The sequence below is a fragment of the Boleophthalmus pectinirostris genome, unplaced genomic scaffold (assembly GCF_026225935.1).
Source record: "Boleophthalmus pectinirostris isolate CB_2022bp ecotype Guang Dong unplaced genomic scaffold, ASM2622593v1 HiC_scaffold_10, whole genome shotgun sequence".
In the NCBI taxonomy this organism is placed as follows: domain Eukaryota; kingdom Metazoa; phylum Chordata; class Actinopteri; order Gobiiformes; family Gobiidae; genus Boleophthalmus; species Boleophthalmus pectinirostris.
The window spans coordinates 7536799-7557325 of NW_026570971.1; the positions used below are offsets into that span (position 1 = coordinate 7536799).

The window sequence follows — 20527 nt, forward strand, 5'->3', positions numbered from 1 at the left end:
GTGTGTAAAGAAGTGGACTAAGGGACTAATGTGTTCCAGTCAAATGAAGCTCACCAAGACCAATACAATGTTAATTTCACCCAGAGTCGGTGGAGCCAGAAGAGCGTACCCGTGCTCACTTTTTATTGGGAACGTGTGAACTTAAATGGAAACTAAAAACAACAGTAGTAGCCGTAAATTCCAGTGTTTGGAAGCAGAACGGCGGCATTCCAAAGGCTGGTGCTGCATACATTGACTCCAGTGCATTTTCAGTGACATAGTTAGCGCTCTAAATGTCCCAAACTATGGAAAACCAGGGCTGTTTGGAGACTTACTACCAACTACTAATAAAGAAATAATCCAAATGATTCTAGTGAAGATGTATAGAGTTTAACCCTCACGCTCTCCTCGGGGTCACATTGACCTGAAGACATTTTTTTGTCCTTCCCGCTCTCTTGGGGCGGGTCAAACAGACCCAAAACTTTATTTTCTCGCCTGGCAAGAATTTATTTGAAAATCCATTTTTGGGTCTGATTGACCTGCCCCAAGAGAGCGGGAAGGACTTCTTCTATTACCACATGACATCACAAGGTAGAACAAAGTGTTTTCAGTTTGAGAGAAGAAGTCAATAAAAGCCCAAATCTGCAGGGTTTGTGCGTTAAACATGTGAATGAAACAAAACACAACTCCAGGTCTGTTTGTGATGAGGAAGCTACATTATATCATAAATCAGAAAATAGCCAGCGTTTATACAGTCATGGAAGACCTACAAAATTAAAATCAAATTTCCAGAAATTCAGCTCGTTTTGGAAATTTAGAAAACATTTGGGTTCCAAAAATGTCTAAATCAAACACTGCAGAAAACAAGATCGAGCCAAGTTAAAATGACTTGAATTAAGAAAGTTTCATCATGATTTGAAACAATTTCACTTGACAAGTAAAATTATCTGCCAGTGGAACAAGACTTTTTGTACTTAAAATATGAAAACAAATCTTGCTGCACTTAAAATAAGAAAAACAACAATTCATGAATTTAAATGGAGGCTAAAACAACTGTAGTAGCATTGAATTCCAGGACGTCAGCATTCCAAAGATGGTGTTTCATACATTAGTACTACCGACTACCAGTAAGAAAAGCTTAAATTTTGTTGAAACAGTTATAAAATACTGGGGGGAAAAAAAAAAAATATATATATATATATATATATATATATATATATATATATATATATATATATATATATATATATATATATATATATAATTCATTTTTTTATTGAAAAAAATCAACAAAATACAAGATGCTGACAAGTTATTATTTGCCAAAAAGTTATTTAAAAAAAAAAAAACAGATTGTGACAAATTTTGAGGATTTTCTCATAGGGCCAGTTCAAGTGGTGGGCCTTTGTTTGATGACCCCTGTTATAGGGGGCAGTTATAATATACGAATGTAAAAGGTAGCTGTTCATTTAAAAAGTACTGCTACATGACATCACAAGGTGGAACAAAGCATTTTCAGGTTTGGAGATTTAGACAGATTAATAATAAAGGGTTACTTACCGTCTACTTACCGGCTTACGTGGCCATACCGGCTTGTCAAAGCCTGATCCCATCAGATTTCAGAAGTTAAGCAGGGCCGGGCCTGGTCAGTAATTGGATGGGAGACACTGGAAAAATCAGGAGCCACAGGGGGCGCCGGTGGCAAAAACTGTTGTGTCCTTAGGCAAGACACTTCACCCACATTGCCTAGTATGAAAGTGGTGTGTGCGTGAGTGATGGTGGCAGTCAGAGGGACCGATGGCACTGATTGGCATGGCAGCCTTGCTTCTGTCAGTCTGCCCCAGGGCAGCTGCGGCTACAATAGTAGCTTACCATCGCTGGGTATAGAGTGAATGAATAATGCTGAATAATGCTCTGTAAAGCGTCTTTGTGACAAAAAATGTCTGTGAAAAGCACTGTATAAATAAAGACTTACTTACTTAAACACGTGTAAATGAAACAAAACACGACTTCAGGTTTGTTTTGACAAACATAACATAAGTTAAAACTCGCAATAGTTGATTTTGCGTAATATAAGACCTTTAAATTCTAGCGTCACGATCACACTGTAGTCTCCGCGTTGACACAGGCCGATCCTTCTTCTCTACCTCCCTCTGTAAAACATTAGCTCTGTTGGCGTGCTCTCGGGCCTCCATGGCAGGAGCTCGGTTTACTTTGGCCGTTCCCTCACCATCCGAGTGGAGGTCTTCTACTGTCTTCTGTAATGGACCACATCCTCCTGGAGCCACATCACACAGACCCGACTCGTACCCGCTCCACGCAGCCAGAGAACAGCTCAAATCAGGGCAAAGGAGGCAGGAAAGGGAGGAGCACGACGGGATGGTTGGATGGTCCGAGTTTTGGATCACGTCCTTTCCTGACTGTGATGTCTTGAGGGTTTATTTGGATAATTTGATAGTTTGTAGATGTTCTGAACGTCATCACTGTAGAAGGAAGAATAATAAGATCAGTCCGACTCATAGACTGTGCGAAGAAGTGAACTAAAGGAGTGTGACGTCAACCAGAGTGTTCGGAAAAACGCCAATAAAAACGGCAAGATCACGTAGAGCTGGTTAATATGAACATTTTATAGTCTAACTCAATCTGTGTGTCATTTGTTCATTGGTTTTTCAAAGTAAAACCAAAAATAAGAAAACAAAAATACAACTATTTTCTTCATTATTTGTCTCCAAAACCAAAATGAAAAAAACAGACTGAACCAGGACTAAAATTGGATTAAAACAGGACTAAGTCAGGACAAAACAAGGACTAAACCAGGACAGAACCAGGACTAAAACAGTATTAGACCAGAAACTAAACCAGGAATAAACCAGGAACAAAACCAGGACTAGACTGGGACTAAAACAGGACTTAAACCAGGACTAAAATCAGGTCCTGGTTTTAGTCCTGTCCTGTCCTCTTTTAGTCACTTAACCATGACAAAACCAGGACTAAAACAGGACTAAACCAGTACTGAACCAGGACTAAACAAAGACTAAACCAGGACTAAACCAGGACTAAATCTGGTCTAAACGAGGTCTAAGCCAGGACTAATCTTGGACTTGAGAAAGAGAGAGAGAGTTTAGTCCTGGTTTAGTCCTGTTTTAGTCCTAGTTCAGTCCTGGTTCAGTCCTGTTTTAGTCCTAGTTCAGTCCTGGTTTAGTCCTGGTTCAGTCCTGGTTTAGTCCTGGGATCAGTCCTGGCTCAGTCCTGGTTTAGTCCTTGTTCAGTTCTGGTTCAGTCCAGGTTCAGTCCTGGTTCAGTTCTGGTTCAGTCCAGGTTCAGTCCTGGTTTAGTCCTGGTTCAGTCCTGGTTCAGTTCTGGGATCAGTCCTGGCTCAGTCCTTTTTTTAGTCCTGGTTCAGTCCTGGGATCAGTCCTTGGCTCAGTCCTTTTTTAGTCCTGGTCAGTCCTTGGCTCAGTCCTTTTTTAGTCCTGGTTCAGTCCTGGTTCAGATACAGGGTCAAAACTGGATGAAACTGGAAATGTCCTTTATCCGTTTTTTCCGTTTTACATTTAAACACAAAATTGAAAACTTGTTATCTGTTTTTTCATTTTAGTTTTGAAGACAAATAATAAAGAAAATATATATATATTTTTTTTGTTTTCTTATTTTTGGTTTCACTTTGAAAAACGAATGACCGAATGACACACGGCTTGAACTCTTTTGGATCTCTTCTGTTGTGTGGTGGGAGGGTTTATTTGGATAATTCGCTCGTTTGTAGATGTCCCAGAGAAGGAAGAATAATAAAAGAATGATTTATGAGCGAGGAGCAGAGCGGCGCTGTAAGAATTTTGTTGTACACTTCGATTCATTTGATACTTCACAGGAGAGAAGGAACAGACTTGATGTTTCTTCTAAAAGGTACATTTGCGCCAAGACTGAAGCGATTAAACGGCAATTCAAACCGTCATTAATGGCATGTAGCATTTGATGAAACATTTAACTAGCTTTTTGATTCGTAAACCATTTGCTCTGAGCACGTGAGAGGAATTTTAAAGTTTTTCTTGCTCAAAAATACCTCGGTAAAACTTGCATTCTTACTGTGAGGAGACTCCCTCTTTAAAGGTTGTATATTACGCAAAATTGAGAGTTTCTAGTCTTGTTACCTCCTCAGAATCCTGCACGGTGAACCCAAAGTTAGACCCGCACCCGCCCAGACCCGTTAATATCCCACCTGTTACTCGCCCGTGATAAATTTAAAGCATTCTAACTGAAGCATCCATCAGAATACGAACTAAAACATTACGACTTCAAGAATTTAAACAAGCACAATCAGAGATATCAACCTGGTCTCCGTGGCTACGTTCAGACTGCAGGGCTTAACGCTCAATTCCGATTTTTTTTCTGAAATCCGATGTTTTTGCGAGGTCGTTCACATTTCCAATTAAATGCGACTTGTATGTGACTCCAGTGTGAACATTAAACGGCCCGAAAGTGTCCCACATGTGACACTGGAGACACGACGACGTCAACCGCAGCGAGCGTCTCTGTGTTTACAGAAGTTGTCCAAACATGGACGCAGCATCGAGCACCTGGAGATTTTAAAGTTCCTCTCGTACCGGAGCCAGAACATGAACAACTTACTTGTTTTAAGGAGGAGATTGAGAAGGAGAAGGACGAGGTTTTTGGTCGTGGTGTTTTGTGGGCAGCGGCAGCGACGTCCGTTGAAAGGAACGTGTGGATGTGGAGACGGAGCCAAGAGTGGTGAGTGGTGATGTGCTTCTCTTCAGTGACACGGAGTTCATTAACAATTTTCGCCTACTTCAGCGCAGAATAGTGACGTTTGTGGCTTGTTGATAACGTGTAGGTCGGATGAATGCACTTTGACCGTTCAGACTGAAGTCACATGTCAAAAGATCAGATATGTATCAGTTTCAGGAGCACATATCCAAGTGTCCTGGGTCACATTTGAAAAAAATCTGATCTGTGTCGTTCAGACTGTCATTAAAAGATCAGATACAGGTCACATAGGGGCCAAAAAATCAGATTTGAATCACTTCAGTCTGCAGTCTGAACGCAGCCCATGAGGCGTCGGTGGGTCAGTTCATCACCACAGAAGCAGTTCATGAGGAGCCCAGCCCATATTACATGATCATTATATCCACAATGCAATGTGTGTATGTGTACAGGCCCATGAACATTTGTGTGATATTGGTCACACATGAGAATGTCTGTGTTTACTAGTGTGGAACCAAAATGTCATTTTTCATGAGTTATGTGTATGTTAGTTGTGTGACTGTAGATCAGTGTGTTGTGTATCACCAGAAAAACAAGAAATGGAAATTATTTTTGTTCCAATTAGAATTTTAACGGCTACACTGAAAGAGAAATGAACTCTTATAATTAGTGATTGTCTCAAAAACTATTAATATTTTACTGTACAAATGCAAGAATTATAAATAGATAATATTTTTTCTAAGATTTTGAGACACTCCCGTTGCTCTAGCTCAATCCTTCGTGGAATTATGACCAAAAACGCATATTTGACCTTGGTTACCTTGACCGGTTTCAACCTGTAACATCCAGTGTGCCCCGGTTATGTGTGTCCCAACTTGTGAGATGAATATTTTAGCTCACAGATGGTTCAGAAATTGTCAAAAATGCCAATCCTTTATAATGGCCTGACCTTTCAATTGACCCGTGTGACCTCAAATGACCTCGGATCGTCACCAAACTTTTTTTGCGGCATCGGGCACTGGGGCTTGACCCACGTACCCGCTCGTTTCAGCAACTGTTTGCCCAGTGCAATACTCTGTACCTCCTGAGAAATGTTCCTGGAGTTGTGTTTTGTTTCAGTCACACACAAGTGAACAGCTCCTTTTACCTTTTGTTCAGTAGAGAACGGCAATTCCAGGTCTGAAATGGTCCAAATGATTCTAATGAAGGTGTATGAAGTTTAAAAACACAGTGGAGCACTTCTTGTATTACCACAAGACATCACAAGGTGCGACAGCGTGTGAAAGAAAGTGTTTTCAGTTTGAGAGAAGAACTTAATAAAAGCCCAAATCTGCAGGGTTTGTGCGTTAAACATGTGTGAATGAAACAAAACACAACTCCAGGTCTGTTTGTGATGAGGAAACAACATTATAACATAAATCAGAAAATAGCCAGGGTGCATACAGGGAAATTAAAATCAAATTTCTAGGCCCTGGGAAAGTTTTGAAATTCGGCTTGTTTTGGAAATTTAGAAAACATTTGTGTTCCAAAAATGTCTAAATCAAACACTGCAAAAATCTAGTCAAGTTAAGATGATTTGAATTAAGAAAGTTTTATCATGATTCGATGGCAAAAGGAGAAATTCAAATTTGTTAACTGGACAAAAGTTTATTTGGTCGAAAATCCAGCTGACAAATTTGAATTTCTCCTTTTGCTATGGATTCTACGTGGACGACTGAGGGATTTTTCACACTTAAACACACGTAAATTTCACTTGACAAGTAAAACTATCTGCCAGTGAAATAAGAGTTTTTGTACTTAAAATAAGAAACAAACTCAAATGTTGCTTGAATTAACTTGTTCTGTTGGTAGATAATTTTACTTGTCAACAATGCAGTACCTTGTAGAAATGTTTCGGCTGCTGCTGCAAGTCATCTTCAGAACTGTCTCCGGTGTTGGTGGTGACGTGTCGTATATCAGCTGTTGTTACTTCCTGTGGGCGTGGTCAGACCTGATGGACCTGCAGGTCGCTCGGACTGACCACGCCTCCCGTCGCCCGGTGTCTCTGGAGGAGTGTGTCCCAGGTGTGTGAAAGGAGGAACGCTCCGTCAGCATGGTTAATGCTGTCCGTGCCTCGTTTTCTGATTTCAGTGTCCTCCTTGATCCAGAGTTTGAACTTATTGTTTCCCGATCTAATGAACCGAGCCCCGTCCCAATCCAGAACATGGTTAGGGAGGCGTGGTCAGTCTGAGTGACCTGCCAGGTCCATCAGGTCTGACCACGCCTACAGGAAGTAACAACACCTGATAAACGACACGTCACCGCCAACACCGGGGACAGTTCTGAAGATGGCTCACAGGTCACAGCCGAAACTTGTCAACAAGGTAAATACACTTTACTGCATAGGTGTCAAACATAAGGCCCGGGGGCCAGATCCGGCCCTCCAAGACCTTTAATGTGGCCCTCAGATGACTTTCTACTAAAATATTGTAATTATATTTTCTATTAAAAATATTGATAATTTTCTGTGGTGTTTATCACAGCAGCGTCTCCAGCGTCTCTGTACGTGGCCCCTCCCACCAGAGCAGCACAAATGAAGACTTGTCTCTTTCCAAACGCTCTTAAAGGACGATCGTTTTGACTGTTGACCGTGACACCCTCATCAGAAAAATGTCCAACATCAGAAAAGTGGAGCCGAGTGCAGGATTTTCCAAGAAAAATTTACTTATTCCTGTTTACATACAAGTTTATGTTAAAACATTGTGTTGAAATTGTTTTTTTCTTAAAGTTTCAAGTTGTTCATAATATTATAATATTTTGTAAAAGAAAGAGTTCATCAATTAAAAAAGATTTCTGTAATAGATTTGTGTTTCTCTGCACAAATATTTAAACTTATTGTTATTTTTGGGGTTTATATGACATGAGTTTTCTGATCCGGCCCCTTTGAGATCAAAGTAGGTTGGATATGGCCCCCAGACCAAAATGAGTTTGACCCCCCTGCTTTACTGCATTGTCTTTAAAAAGAACCCAAGAAGTTAAAGTATATAAGAAGACAAAATAAACATCATTGGCTTTACTTCCCAAGTTGAATCAACTCAAATAAAGTCAAATGTTATTAATTTAAGTCATGTTGACTTACCTAGATATTGTATTTTTCCAGTGAAAATAAATTAGGGACTGCTGTTTATGTTTTTAATCTAAAAAAGTTAGCTGTGCAATGGTGCTACACGCTCTCGCCCATGTCTAGTAACCCCACTGCTCTCTGCACACATCGCCCTTACACACAGCCCTGACCCTGAGCCCGGGGTCAGTGATGCACAGGTAGCCTGAATAGCGAAGCCTGAATAGAGTAATATGGACCCTTTAATTGTGAGATTTGGTCAAAACCTTCTGAGTTTCTCTCCATGTTGTTTGCCAGTAGATGCCCTGCCAAATACAATATGTACACTCACGGCTAAATTACTGAATTATATTTCACAAACCAACCAACCCAGAGTCCCTAAACTCCCTCCTTATGGCCCGTGCCCTGATCAAACACGACTTGGACCAAACCTCCGCTTCTCTGCTCATTTCCAATCACACAACGATTAGCCCGAGACATTAACGAAGCTGCTAATCCTCGTGCCCCTCGTGCTGGCGCTTAATTGCGTGTAAAAACGTGTGCGCTCCCGTTTTGGGCTGTTTACCGACTGATTTGGACACGGTGAGGCCCTAAAGAGGCGTCATTACAGTGATGGTGCTTTGGAAAATGAGCCCCCGGTGGAGAGGAAATGACATTACTCACAGGGGACGGTTTATCAGGGTTTTAGCGCGGCGCCCAGCTGTCCTCATGGCGTCCTTTACTATGTTATGTAAATCTATATGGGGAAAGTCTTTTTTTATATGTGATTTGAATTAAATTGGTGTAGTTATCATGATGTGTTTTGAAACTCTTGGTGTTCAGTGTCATGAATGAACAAAAAATGCCACGTAAATAATAATGAATAACAAATAATTATTCTTAAATCTAACAATTCAAATAAATATGTAATGTAAAATTGTAATAAATACACAAAAGCATAATATTCACACATAAGCAACGAAAGTGAGGCTGCCAATCTGCACAATCAGCTCCTCCAACCACCATATCAACTTTACAACTTTCTTTTACAACTTAACATATCAACTTTACAACTTTCTTTTACAACTTAACATATCAACTTTACAAATGTACATGTCAACTTTACAAAACAACTTTACATACCAACTTTACAATTTTACATACCAACTTTACAACTTTACATACCAACTGTACAATTTTACATAGAAACTTTACAACTTTACAAACCAACTTTACATATAAACTTTACAATTTTACATACCAGCCTTACAACTTTACATACCAACTTTACAACTTTACATATAACTTTACAACTTTAAATACCAACTTTACAATTTTACATATCAACTTTACAACTTTACATACCAACTTTACAGCTTTACATAACAACTTTACATATCAACCTTACAACTTTACATTCCAACTTTACAACTTTACATATGAACTTTACAACTTTACATACAGCTTTACATATAAACTTTACAACTTAATATACCAACTTTACAGATTTACATAACAACTTTACATACAAACTTTACATATCAACTTTACAACATAACATACCAACTTTACAACTTTACATATCAACATTACAACTTAAAACCACCACCACAGACACAAGGAGAATCTTACAAGATTTTAAATCTCCCATCACAAAGACTGCAGCGGGATATGTCTGCGGACCACAAGCTATACAGTTGTGAGCGATATCACGTCAGCTGTTTCCTGCCTAAATTAAAACCACTTGCTCTGAGACTCTTAAGTATTCAAAAGATCAGAGCTCTGCACTTCTAGTTTAGATGTAAGTCAAACTGGTGTTACTACTATTTGTGAAATGTGGTGCAATACTTCAGATACATGATTTTTAAAGCATAAAAGATTGGAGATAAAACCCACAAGAAGTAGAGTCACTATCGCTAATCTGCAGCTTCACCTCGATCCGTGCACTGTGTGGATGTAAACAGAAACACGTGAGGAACTACTCTCACCTTTTTACTTTTAAAGAACACTTCAAACTGGAGGGACATGCTTCTGGTTGTTGTGTTGGTCCTATTTCTTGCAAGAAATAAAGTCTTCGTCTTTGCTTCAACATTCATCAGTGTCTACAAAAGGAGTCTTATTCCACAATATTTTTTTCAAAGACTAATAAATACTTCAAATCCTTGTACAACTGATGCAGATCTAAATGGCATTATTGTGAAATAAAACCTGTTTTTACTCAAACTTGTGTAGATAAGTAACATTTACTTGCTCAATTCAAGGCGATCGGTTTCCATTGTTTTACCAAGTGAGATGAACTACATATTTCAGATTTGAGAAACTGACTGATTCATTGGCACAGCTTCACAACATCTATGGATAACTAAGTACACCCACCTTGCTGTGCCTAGTTAGTAAGGCTGGGTATCATTAAGAAGCTGACGATACAATACACATCTTTCAATTCGATATGATATATTTCAAATTGATTCAAGACAGTTCAATAAAAAAATAAAGACTAAATCATGGCTGTGATACTAAAAGTCCTTGTTAAACCACTTCTTGTGCAAAGTTCATATAAAACAAACACATTTAAATCATCAAATGTGTTTGAAAATGTCAAATGTCTCACATAAACGAGTTTCCTTCCACTAAACAAGCAACAAAACTGTAGCACTGTAACAAAATAATTGAGTAAATTACACCAAAAAATACTCTTGGTGATATATCGATACAGCAGCCCACAATATCGATTCTGTATCATCACATGATATTTTTACACACCCCTACTAGTTAGATAAAAGAGGAATTTACTGTACATTACAATGAGGAATTACTTGTAAGTTCAGCTTTAGATTCACAGTCCACTTTAGTCAGATTTTTCAAGGCAATCGGTTTCCTCGATTTTTTTCAAGTAAGGTTTATTTATTAGATTTTTCAGTGTATAAACGGAAGCTCATCTCCACAGACCTGACCTGTAACTTGGCCTTGTCGTGTGGCCTGATTGTCTCCATGGACATAGCTCCATCCTGTAGTAGAATATTCAGGAGAAAAACATTAACATCTAGATATAATCATGCAGGTAGTGGACTCTTTATTCTTTACTGTAGCTTTAACTTACTGCACCTCTGTTACTGTATCTGATACTGACACCACCGTCGACTCCCTTGCATCCTTCTTTTCACGGGAGCATCTTTGTGTATTTGTATTCCATCCGCTTGTTGTTCAACCTTGCTCCTATCCCTCTCCTGCTGACACGCAATCTCTCGCGGCGTGATTTGAAGCCGTAGTTTCTCATTACCGCTAAACTTTTCCCGTCCTTGCGTCCACCAAAATGAGTTTAGCTGGCGCGCGTAAATCACCAGCCGCGCGCGCTAAACAAAAGGCCAAGGGTGCCGCGCCGATCCCGCCCGCTCGCCAGCTTATTTACGCGTCTCATATTCACGTCTCGCGCCCGGCCATCCATCACGACGCGCCTCCGTCCCCGTCACCGCGGCGATATGGACATAAAACGGCGCTTTGACGTCAGCAGAAAGCAACGGCGGATGGAGCAGGTAGTGCGCGTGCAGCTCTTTATTTGCGCGGGGTAATAAATGGCGTAAATTAAAGGTTTCTAACTGGTGACATTTGCATCGTCGCGCGTTACACCGGGGATGAGGTTGGGGATGGTCAGGGTAAGGGAAGCAGAGAGGGACATAAAGCAAAGTGCAAGGAGATATGAAGTGTAGCAGGCTGAGTCAGATGTTTATCACTAACATGGGGAATGTGAGACTGATAAAAGTGATGGCTTTAATATCAATCTGAAACGGCCGCTCTAGACAAGTGGACGTTTATTTGTAACTGTCCGGAGTACATTTGTTTTAGCGAGTAATGATAAACAACAAAGCAGCATTAATGATTCTACATTATGCAAAATTGACTCTTGTGAGATTTAAGTTATGTTATAATGTTGTTTCCTTCTCAAAAACAGAGCTGGAGTTGTAGCTCAGTAGAGATTGGCAGGGTCCATATTACACTACTTTTAAAATATAATAATCATAAATAAATTTTTTAAAAAAAAAATCTTAAATCTAACAATTCAAATAAATATGTAATGTAAAATTAGCTGCCAATCTGTGCCATCGGGTTCTTCAGCCACCATAACATACCAGATTTACATAGCAACTTTACAATTTTACCACTTTACATATCAACTTTACATTTTACACAACTTTACAAACATTTACAAAACAAACTTTACAATAGATTTACAACTTTACAACTTTAAAAAACTTTAAAATGTAAAATTAGCTGCCAATCTGTGCCATCGGGTTCTTCAGCCACCATAACATACCAGATTTACATAGCAACTTTACAATTTTACAACTTTAAAAACTTTACATAACAACTTCACATTTTTACAACTTAAAAAAATGTACATACAATTTTACATTACAAAACAACTTTACAACTCAAACTTTACATAATAACTTTACATAACAACTTTACAATTTTCAACTTTAAAAACATCACATAACAACTTTATAACTTTACATACCAATTTTAAAAACTTTGCAGCTGGCCAAATCATAGAATAGACAAAGACATCACCATCAAAGTCAGAATTAAAAACATCCAGACCGACTAGTGGCCACTCAAGGTACTGCAGCTGCTGGGAGTTTGGGCCCAGAAAGAATTCTCCCATAGATCACGATGCATTTTAGGAATTCAAACTGCCCATGTTCGGTTGACAAGGCATCGACAAATTTCACAAAGGTCAGATTTTGTAGGATTCTTTTCTATTTTCACAACATAAACTCTCGCTTTGATTGGTCCAAATGCTCAACACTGTGCACGTTATAGACGTCACACAGGTGTGATGCACTCGCCTGTATTGAAGAAGTAAATGCGGAAGATAAAATTATTTTTGGGCCCATGTTCCAATGAGCACAGGCCACTGAAAACAATACGACGCCATCTTGGGTTCAACTTCAGATTTTATTACAGTTGACCGCGACACAATAAGGGGCATTACCTTCAACATCCCTTGAACTCTTTCTAAATTCATCCCTTTAACTGTGACCTCGATGAGCTTCATTTGACTGGAGCTGAACCCTTAATCCACTTCCTTACACAGTTTTTATTCCGGTTTTCCGCATTATTCTGAGTGTGTTTGTGTTATTGCAGCAGCAGAACCATTTTAGGCGTATTTACTTTGCACTTTGCTTTACTTTGCTTTACTTTCCACTATCAAACTCCTCTGGATCTTGTTTCTCTCGCCGTACTGTGTGAATCTCCAAACAAAGGCTCGGGGTTGAAAGCGGCGCGCTGCAGAGATGTCTCATACAGTTTTGTACTCTGACTCAGGATGTGTTGCCCACAGGCTGCTCGGGGCCAGGAGGTGAGCCAGGCACACCAAAGCAGCGCACTTAGCCCGCTCTGGAACAACAACACAGCAAAAGAGAGCATCAAAGAGCCGCGCAGAGGAGGAGAGAGCCGCACTGTATGCCCCAGAGGAGAGCTGCTAACCGGGGGAGAGAAACAGGATGGACCGGCCCCTCTCCAGGGAGCCGCCACACCACTGCGCTGTACACTGGGTTTAGGATCAAGCGCTTAGGCAATGAGAACCGCTTCTATTGCAATGCTCCAGCTACTGCAGAGTTTAAGTTATTATTATCATATTTTTGTTTTTTGTTAACACATTTTTATAGAAGTACAAAACATATTCTTATTAATTTTCAATAATGCACTTTTTTTTTTGTTTTGTTATTTATGTATTTATTTATATTTATTTCATATATAAACATAAGTAAATAAATCACAATTGTGTAATTCTTTTTCACCATAATATTAGATCCATTATATTACCAAAAATAAGCACATTGAAAATGATTAAAATTAACAATAATATTTTTGACATTTCCATTTATAATTAAAGCTCAATTTTAAGCCTCAGTATGTAAGTTTTTAACCAAAAAAATACACACACACACACAACAAAATCATTTGTCATTTCATTTATTTGTCATTCAATTATTTGTTTTAAAAAAAAAATGGTTTTATTGCACTGAAAAACACTGGAAAACATGCATCCATACTGTGAGCAGGGGCTGGTATCTCCACAAACCTGACTCGTATTTGGTCTCGTCCAGCTTGTTTCCATGTAAATGTTGTTCCTTTGGCTATAATATGTCACATTATGGCATAAAAATGATCTGTCTCTATTTAGAATGTTCTGAAATGGCTTTAAATTTTGCATTTCCATGGTCATACAGTTAGATTTTTTTATCTTAATATTAGGCTGTAGGTCAGACCTGGGCTTTGTGCTGCTCGCGGTCCACAGACGGAGCTTTGGTTGACTCTGATTGGCCCGTATAAGCTCATTTGGAATTACAAAATAAACATATTTTATCTTTTTACCTAATGCATGGTGTAAAGCTGCATTGCTTTTATTTTAGAGGTGTTTTTTAATGACAATTTTGTAAGTCAACTTCACTTTTTCATTACTTAGTCATAACATAAACTCTTTCCAGTCTTACCAGCTCATCAAAACAATGATATTTACTGCTTTTTTTTTTTTTTTTTTTAAAGAAATACATTGAATATTTTGCAGAATTTAGTTAAGGTTTTTGGCCCAGTCATTCACAATATTTTCTGTTTCTCATGTGTCCCCATAGAAAAAAGAATAATTGCCCACCCCTGCTACAGAGCTATTACCAGCAATAATTAAAACAATGCATTTGGTGAATATTTTTGATTTCTTTTAAAACTACATTTGAATTTATCTGAACAAGATATTTATTTCTTTTCTTATTTCTTATTGAAGACATAGCCTATATAGCCTACAAATCATTAAACTTGTGAGAATTATATAAGTAACAGTGTATTTTTCATGTGTTCTGTTATGAGAGAGAGAGAGAGAGCGTAAATATCAATCAAATAAATAACAAATAAATCTTAAAACAATAACTTGCCATGCCATCAGTCTCAGCAGCACACAGTAATTTTAATTTTTTATTATAACTTTTTTAAATGTTTGTTCTGACTGACAGTGTTGTAGTCATCTTTTAGTAGTAGTTTATTTTCTTCAGTCATGTACTTAATCATGTACATAATAGACTGTTACAAAAATTTCACATTAAACTAACTCATAACCAGTGTTAGGGAGTAACAGATTACATGTACCGGAGTTACGTAATCAGAGTACAAATTATGAATAACTGTATTCAGTTACAGTTACTGTTTTAATGAGTGGTAATTGGATTACAGTTACTTTGCTGAAATAAGTGGATTACACAGAGGTATTTTCCTGTTTTCACATTTCGGGCTATATCCCTTTTTTTTTTTTTTCCAGTAATTCCACTCATTGCCGGACACTAAACCAGGTCCAAACCAGGTTTAAACTAGGTCTAAACCAGGTCTAAACCAGGTCTAAAACAGGTCTAAACCAGGACTAAAACCAGGTCTAAACTGGGTCTAAACCAAGACTAAACCAGGTCTAAACCAGTTTTAAACTAGGTCTAAACCAAGACTAATCTAGGACTAAAACCAGGACTAAAACCAGGTCTAAACTGGGTCTAAACCAAGACTAAACCAGGTCTAAATCAGTTTTAAACCAGGTCTAAACCAGTTCTAAACCAGGTCTAAACCAGGACTAAACCAGGACTAAAACCAGGTCTAAACTATGTCTCAAACAGGATTTAACAGGACTAAACCAGGCCGTGTGGACCATGTCTCCTCCTCTTCTATCAATAATATTTTTAATTTGGTTAAGTAAAGACTCGGCTTTTTTATTTTCTTTTATCAGACAAAACATCTTATGTTACGATTTCCTCGTCTTTGCTTCTCTACAGCAAATCAAGTAATCCAAAGTATTCAGATTACGTTACTCACTTTAAGTAATTTAATGGATTACGTTACAAACTACATTCTGTGGTATGTAATCTGTAATCTGTAGGGGAATACATTTTAAAAGTCACCTTCCCAACACTGCTCATAACTCACTAACTGTATTTCACTCAGGCAGATACGCGGACACCTACGTTTCCGGAGGGTCCTGTGTAACCCGGAAGTGTAGTTTTTCACGTGTTGGTTTTGTGTACACACAGAGCGGTCTGACAGTTCTGTCTCTGCTGAATGAACTGTCCCGCTTACTGATCACTTTTATTTATTTGTGCTTTTTTTGCGGAGGGGACAGCGGCAGGATGAGGGTGGTCGCGCTCATAAGGTAAAAGTTAAATGTTTAAAAACGCTAACTTTGTCTTAGCGTAACTTTAGTGAGGAGTTTTGGAGCAGCGTGAGCAAAAAAAGTGATCTGGAGTTTGATCTGTGGAAAATAACGTGGACATCTCCTTCTCTTTGGCAATAACAGTTAGAAAATAGTTCATCTAATAGCGTGGTTTACTATTAAATTAAATTAAATTGACCAGACGTCCCTGTTTACCCGAGACAGTCCCAGTTTTGAGCCCCCTGTCCCAGCAGATTTATCCAAAACCATTTATTTATCCCAGTTTTATACAAGAAATATCCCTGGTGTCCCTATTTTTAACTAATTTGACACCCACCAACAGTAAAGAGAAGCATTAATTGTCATTTGTTTAGGTAAAATTACCCAAATCCCAATTTACCCAGGACAGTCCCAGTTTTGAGTTTTGTGGCCCCTGTCCCAGCAGATTTATCCAAAACTACTGATTTGTCCCAGTTTTATACAAGAAATGTCCCTATTTTTGACCAATTTGATCCCTACCAGCAGTAGGAAGATGCATAAATTGTCATTTGTTTAAGTAAAATACAGAAAAGCGGTTTAAAAATGACCAAAACCCTAAAAAAATGTGACTATACTGACTCAGATGTTTCTAATGAATCGTCTTATTTTGGTCACAGGTAAAATTTGAAAATGAATTGTAGGCTGAGGTTTATGGCTTATTACTGTTTTCGTTTGGTTTAAGGATTGGTCTATTCAGTGTCTCACAGAACGTCACTAAACCGGAAAACGTCTAGAAACATGCGGATGACGACTTCCTTTGGGCTCTGTCGGCGATAGTAACTCTGACAAAATCTGAAAACTGAGAAAATGGCTTGGTTTTCTTCATCTAGACGTCATCGTATTCTTTATTTTTTCCTTTTATAAATTGCCTATTGTTTTGTGTATTCTAATTTGTCTTAACTACTTTAACATATAAAAAAGATGTCATTGTAGCGTTCCGTAATGTTCGGCAGATCAACTAGGGCTGGGTATCGTTCAGAAGTTGCCGATTTAACGTTATGGTCATGAGTAAAACATAAGTAACTTGTTCACTCAGACTGATTCTACAATTAAAATTAAAGTTTTTACTAGGGTGACCAGATGTCCCAATTTACCCAGGACAGTCCCAGTTTTGAGTTTTGAGCCCCCTGTCCCAGCAGATTTATCCAAAACAATTTATTTATCCCAGTTTTATACAAGAAATATCCCTGGTGTCCCTATTTTTAACTAATTTGACACCCATCAACAGTAAAGAGAAGCATTAACTGTCATTTGTTTTGGTAAAATTACAGAATAGCTGCTTAAAAATGACCAAAACACAAAGAAAATGTGACAATATTGACTCACATGTCAGTCATGAATGGTTTCCGCAGAACAGTTTTCTTTAATTACACTCACATTTCAGCATTTTATTATTGCAAACCACTACACCCTAAATTAAATGACCCGTCAATGAACCCGTCACCCTAAATTAAATGAGCGTAAAAAGTAGAGTGACCAGGATTTCAAAATAAAAAACTGTGACATCCCTGTTTTTTTTGGTGGTTGGTAATAATAAAATTGAGAAACGAGTTCGTAATTAAGGAAAATTGTTATACAGAGACCATTCATGACTAACATATGAGTCAGTATAGTCATATTTTCTTTATGTTTTGGTCATTTTTAAGCAACTTTTCTGTATTTTATCGAAACAAATGTCAATTTATGCTTCTTTTTCTGTTGGCAGGTATCAAATTGGTCAAAAATAGGGACATTTCTTGTGTAAAACTGGGACAAATCACAAATTTTGGATAAATCTTCAGGGACAGAGGCCACAAAACTCAAAACTGGGACTGTCCCGGGTAAATAGTTCATCTGGTCACTCTAGTAAAAAGTAAAAAGTTACTTACATTTTAGTCATGACCATAACATTAAATTGGCAACTTCTGAACGATACCCAGCCCTAATTGATCTGCCGAATATTACGGAACGCTACAATGACATTTTTTAAATTTTATTTTAAAGTAGTTAAGACAAATTATAATACAAAAAACAATAGGCAGTTTATAAAAGGAAAAAATAAAGAATACAATGACATCTAGATGAAGAAAACAAGGCCTTTTTCTCAGTTTTCAGATTTTGTCCAAAGCCCAAAGGAAGTCGTCATCCGCATGTTTCCAGACGTCTTCCGGTTTTGTTACTTCTGTGAGACACTGAATAGACCAAATGAACCAAACGAAAACAGTAATAAGCCTTAAACCTCAGCCTGCGATGGTTTAATCTCTTCTTGTAAAGCGTTACTGTTTCTGGAATCATTTTCAAATTTTACCTGTGACCAAAATAAGACCATTCATGACAAACATCTGAGTCAGTATAATCACATTTTCTTTAGGTTTTGGTCACTTTTAAGCAGCTTTTCTGTATTTTACCTAAACGAATGTCAATTTAGGCCTCGCTTTACTGTTGGCAGGGATAAAATTGGTCAAAAATAGGGACATTTCTTGTATAAAACTGGGACAAATCACTGGTTTTGGATAAATCTGCTGGGACAGGGGCCACAAAACTCAAAACTGGGACTGTCCCGGGTAAATAGTTAATCTGGTCACTCTAGTAAAAAGTAAAAAGTTTAATTTTAATTGTAGAATCAGTCTGAGTGAACAAGTTACTTATGTTTTATTCATGACCATAAGGTTAGTTTTGCTCAGTAGTTCACTACGTTTCGCCTTTAAGTTTTCGTCTTTCTGACCTTGATAGTTGTGGATAAATTCTTCTTGGAAAAATGTTGATCTTACCTCGTATCGGGAACTTCTTAATGATGCCCAGCCCTAGTCCTAGTGTTTATTGTGTTTATTGTGGATGAATGAAGTGAGAAATGTGGGACCAGCCTCTCAAATCTGCAAAACAAATTTACCTACGGGCATGAATAAAGCACAGGCCACATATTTGTTTACTTATACATTTTCATAATAAGGAAGCATGCAACTTTTTCCCTTGTGAAGAATTATTTGCAGATGGTGAGTGTAAAGTAGTAGGAGTACAGCCTCATAATGCATGTGTGAGTATGTGTTATGTAAATGTACCTGTGTGACCCGGCGCTCTCCCTCTGTGCCGTGTTCCAGTGGGGGCAAGGACAGCTGCTACAACATGATGCAGTGCGCGGAGGCCGGACATCAGCTGGTGGCTCTGGCCAACCTGCGCCCCCAAAACACAGGTGAGGACCGGGAACTAGGACCGAAACTTTAAAGAACATGGCGCTACGTGAATGGAATGAGGACAGTTCACACCTGTTCACGTGCAGGTGATGTGCGAGTTACTATACAAGGTAACGGCGATCGTGGTCAGAACGTGTCACATATCGAGCCAGCGAACCGAAATAAAACAAATATTTAGACTGAGGTAACTGAATGAGCTTTAAGTCGTGTTATGATGTTGTTTTCTCATCAAAAACAGACCTGGAGTTGTGTTTGTTTCATTCACACAAAGATAAATTGTTTATTAGTCAGGTTTCCCACTCTTTTTCACTAACAGAATTTCAAAACTTTAACTTTTCATGACCTAAAGTGGATTGTTCATGACTTTACAGCACCCCACATGTTTGTTTTTATTTAGATCCCAATTAGCTACTGAAAAACAGCAACTATTCTTCCTCAGTGACAGTCTATAAATGCATTTTTATTTTCTCCCTACAGAAAACAGGAGGTACATGCACCACATTCGCACCAACAATGAAAAATAAACAACATCTACAAATAATCATGATAATCAAAAAACAAACAAACAAACAAAAAAACACGTAGAATTGAGCAGACTTTTAGGGCTAAATATGAAATGTTACCTTTTTCCACTCACCTTATGGTTTGGTTTTATCGTTTTTTAACATTCAAAATACTGTCAGTGCATTTATTGTTGTCGCTTTTAACCAAAAGGCGCAGACGTCAGAAATAATCATAATAGTCTAATGGTAACTTACAAATTGAACTAACAAATTGAAGATCAGTTAGTAAAAATATATCTATTTTAGCCCAAACCCAGTTGCCAGAGTTCATTGGACCATTAAAGTCAAATTGAATCTAAAATATAAACCATAAAATCTGCAAATATTTCAATTCAATGTATGTAGTATATTTATTATTAAATGCTACTTTAAAGTCTTTTGGATGTCAATAAGCACTAGTCTCGCTTACTAGAAGACAGTGGAAACATGCAGATTACGACCTCTGATGTACACTGGACATGTGATAAAACATTGATCTTAGGGGTGTAAAAAAAATATCAAAATATCGATATATGGAATAGTTTAATGTGCTGATACAGTATCAATATCATGGGCTGCTGTATCAGTATATTGCCAAGAGTATTTTTTGGTATATTTTACAAAATTATTTTGTTACAGAGCTACAGTTTTGTTGCTTGTTTAGAGGAAGGAAACTCATTTATGCGACACATTTGACATTTTCACTGTTTTGATGGTTAAAATGTTTCGTGTTTCATATGAATTTTGCGCAAGAAGTGGTTTAACAAAGACTTTTAGTATCACACCCACGATTTAGCCTTTATTTTTTATTGAA

At 38.0% G+C, this 20527-nt stretch overlaps 1 protein-coding gene across 1 annotated transcript in view; it reads left to right on the plus strand.

The window, feature by feature from the left end:
* Window positions 1-15832: 15832 nt before the first annotated feature.
* The window catches only part of dph6 (diphthamine biosynthesis 6), a 245266-nt gene continuing 240571 nt past the window's right edge, over window positions 15833-20527 (plus strand). Inside the window, 2 exon segments of the mRNA XM_055157802.1 lie at window positions 15833-15962; window positions 19079-19170. Of these exon segments, the coding sequence (XP_055013777.1) occupies window positions 15940-15962; window positions 19079-19170 (115 nt within the window). The 5' untranslated portion in view covers window positions 15833-15939.